The sequence below is a fragment of the Octopus sinensis genome, unplaced genomic scaffold (genome assembly GCF_006345805.1).
Source record: "Octopus sinensis unplaced genomic scaffold, ASM634580v1 Contig10322, whole genome shotgun sequence".
NCBI classification, from domain to species: Eukaryota; Metazoa; Mollusca; class Cephalopoda; order Octopoda; family Octopodidae; genus Octopus; species Octopus sinensis.
The window spans coordinates 30,001-33,089 of record NW_021832112.1 but is presented as its reverse complement, the minus strand read 5'-3'; the positions used below and the strand labels follow the sequence as shown (position 1 = coordinate 33,089).

The 3,089-nt window shown below is 41.5% G+C and overlaps 1 protein-coding gene across 1 annotated transcript in view; it reads right to left on the bottom strand.

The window, feature by feature from the left end:
- Window positions 1-1,116: 1,116 nt before the first annotated feature.
- LOC118761192 (putative uncharacterized protein DDB_G0286901) overlaps window positions 1,117-3,089 on the bottom strand; it is a gene marked incomplete at its 3' end in the record, with an annotated part of 9,864 nt that continues 7,891 nt past the window's right edge. Inside the window, exon 2 of the mRNA XM_036498913.1 lies at window positions 1,117-2,125. Coding sequence (XP_036354806.1) covers window positions 1,117-2,114 — 998 coding nt within the window. The remainder of the gene's footprint in view (window positions 2,126-3,089) is intronic.

Below are 3,089 nucleotides of genomic sequence, written 5' to 3'. Positions count from 1 at the left end.
TGCTTGTTTTTATTGTTGTTTATCACTAATATATTTCATAATCAATACATAGGCACAGGTTTGGCTGTGCGGTAAGTAGCTTGCTTGCCAACCACATGGTTCTGAGTTCAGTCCCACTCTGTGGCACCTTGGGCAAGTGTCTTCTACTATAGCCTCGGGCCGCCCAAAGCCTTTGAATGGATTTGGTAGACGGAAACTGAGAGAATCCCGTCGTATATATATATATATATATATATATTGTTTCATGCTACTTCATTTTATTAAACACTGTAAGTATTACATCAATTTTAAAATACAGTGTTTAATAAAATGAAATAGCATGAAACAATTGTACTACTCTACCTTGGATATCCTTGTTGCTTATTTTGATTATAATCACCCCATTTGATTTATATGGATAATACCATACCAAATTCTGGTGCCTTTAACTTAAGTACCATATTCATCTGAATCTCTCTATATATATATGTGTGTGTGTGTGTATGTGTGTGTGTGTATGTGTATGTGTGTGTGTGTGTGCATGTTCGATGGGCTTCCACACATTTTTCCTCTCCCCTTATATAATAATAATAAAATAATAATGAGAAGAAGAAGAAGAAGAAGAAGAAGAAGAGAGGAGGAGGTGAAGAAGAAGACGAAGGAGGGGAGGAAGAAGAGGAGGAAGAAGGGAGGAAAATGGGGAAGAGGATGGAAGGAGAAGGAGGAGGAGAAGAAGAAGAAGAAGAAGAAGAAGGAAACAAGAAAAAAAGGGAAATGACGATGTTAACAATGATGATTATGATAGAGGAGGAGGAAAAGGAAGAGGAGGGGAGGAGGGGAGGAGGGGAAGATGAAGAAGACGAAGGAGGAGAGGAAGAGGAGAGGAAAAGGAGGAGAAGACGAAGAAGAAGAAGAAGAAGAAGGAGAAGAAGAAGAAGGAAAGAAGAAGAAAAGGGAAATGACGATGTCAACAATGATGATTATGATAGAGGGGAGGAGGAGGATGTGGGGGGAGGAGGAGGGGAGGAGCTGTAATCTAGTTAAAAAAAACATGTCAGATGTAAATGTTAAACCAAGAAACAAACAAAGCAAAACAAAACAAACAAACAAGGTAGAAAGAAAGGTAGAAAGACGTACTTGTTAAGTAAAGTGTTAGAAATCTGTGCCAAACACAGTCGTTCTTTTGCGTCTATGAAGAGAGACACGATTGGAACGCCTGCAAGAATGACGTTACCAATTTGGTTCTGGTGCGTGAGCACGTATTCTTTGGGACTCACTTTACCATTGTTGATGCTGTTGTTGTTGCTGTTGTTGTTGTTGTTACCGTTACCACTACTACTACCCGTTGTTATTGTTGTTGTACTACTTGCCGTGAGACTGTTATGGTTGTTGCTGCTGCTGTTGCTGTTGCTATGGTTACTGCTGCCGCCGTTACTACTATTGTTATTATTATTATTAGTAGTAGTATTGGTGTTGATGCCGCTGTTACTGTTGCTGCTGCTGCTGCTGCTGTTGCTGCTGTTGCTGTTGTTGCTGTTGTTATAATGATGATGGTGGTGGTGATGATGGTGGTGATGGGGATGCGGATGGAGATGAAGATTGCTGTGCGCTTTGTTGTTGCTGCTGCTGCTGCTGTTGTTGTTGTTGTTGTTGTTGTTGGCGGTAGTGGCGCTACCGTTGTTGCTGCTACTGCTGCTGCCGCCACCACTACCGCCTCCGCCGCTGCCGCCACCGCCCACGATGCTCCGGATGGGGCTGACAATATGGCTGCTGTGAGGATGATGATGGCTGTTGATACTAATGTTGCTGCTGTTGTTGTTGTTGTTGCCGTTCTGGCTACCGGAACCGTTGCCAATGGCTGTATGGAGGTTATTACTACTACTACTGCCGTTATTGTTACTACCGATAAGGTTAGAACTGTTGTTACCGCTACTACTACTACTACCACTACTACCACTACTACTACTGGTAATTATACCAGCAGTGCTGCTGCTGTTGATGATGCTAGATTGGTGTGCTAAATGATGAGGAGTGTGACTCAGAGACTGAAGATACTGCGATTGCTGTCCATCGGCACTCACAGGCCGTTGCAACTCCTTGTCGATATTTCCAAGACAATGGGTTTTGGCGGTCATCTCGGGTATAGCTACAATGAGAGAAAGAAAAACAGGAGAATTAAACAAGGTGTATAAATATGTATACATTATATATAAATTGTAAAAATTAGAATGTATAAGCAAGGGCCATATACTGGATTGCCTCGTGTATATATATTTAATCTAAGGTGTGCCTGCTGAAGAAGACTTCGCCAAGTAAATTATTTTATTTGCTAAAAAAATGTCTGAAACCATTGGTCCAGGGGATAGATGATAAATGTTTTCATTTTTAATTCCCTTTGAAATTTTATCCTTAATAGTAGTTTGGAATTTAACTGTCCTTTTTAATGGGCGCAGGAGTGGCTCTGTGGTAAGTAGCTTGCTTGCCAACAACAGGATCTCTGTGTTCAGTCCCACTGTGTGGCACCTTGGGCGAGTGTCTTCTACTATCTTAAGGCTTTGGTCGGCCGGAGAAGACACTTGCCCTGGGTGACACGCACACGGATTGAACCCGGAACCATAAGCTTCCTACCACACACCCACGCAACGAAGTGACTCAAAGGTTGAGAGTTTCGTACATTGGCACTTACCAAACAAATCGAAAAATTAAATCCACAACACTTCAATTTGTAACTAGTTTAATAAGTGGCAACGCACGAAACTCCCGGCCCTTGAGTCACTCTCTTGCTTCTGCTATATATCATTATATCATTTAGTAGAAGTGGTGTTTGGGGAATCGTGGGGCCGCTTTGCCTTCTGTTAATTTCTGAAATATTTCAAACCACCGACTGTATCGTCACGCTTAGTTAAACATAGAAAGGTGTTTACAGCTGTTGCAAATACTGACAGAATTTAAACTCATTGATTGTCCTTTGAAGAACAAAACGTGGCCGCCACTTCAAACTGTCATGTCATGCGGAAAGTTGTTTTATTTTATAGGTATAAATACACACACACACACACACAAACTGACATACATACATAATACATACATGGAGTGGGTTCATTGTATTT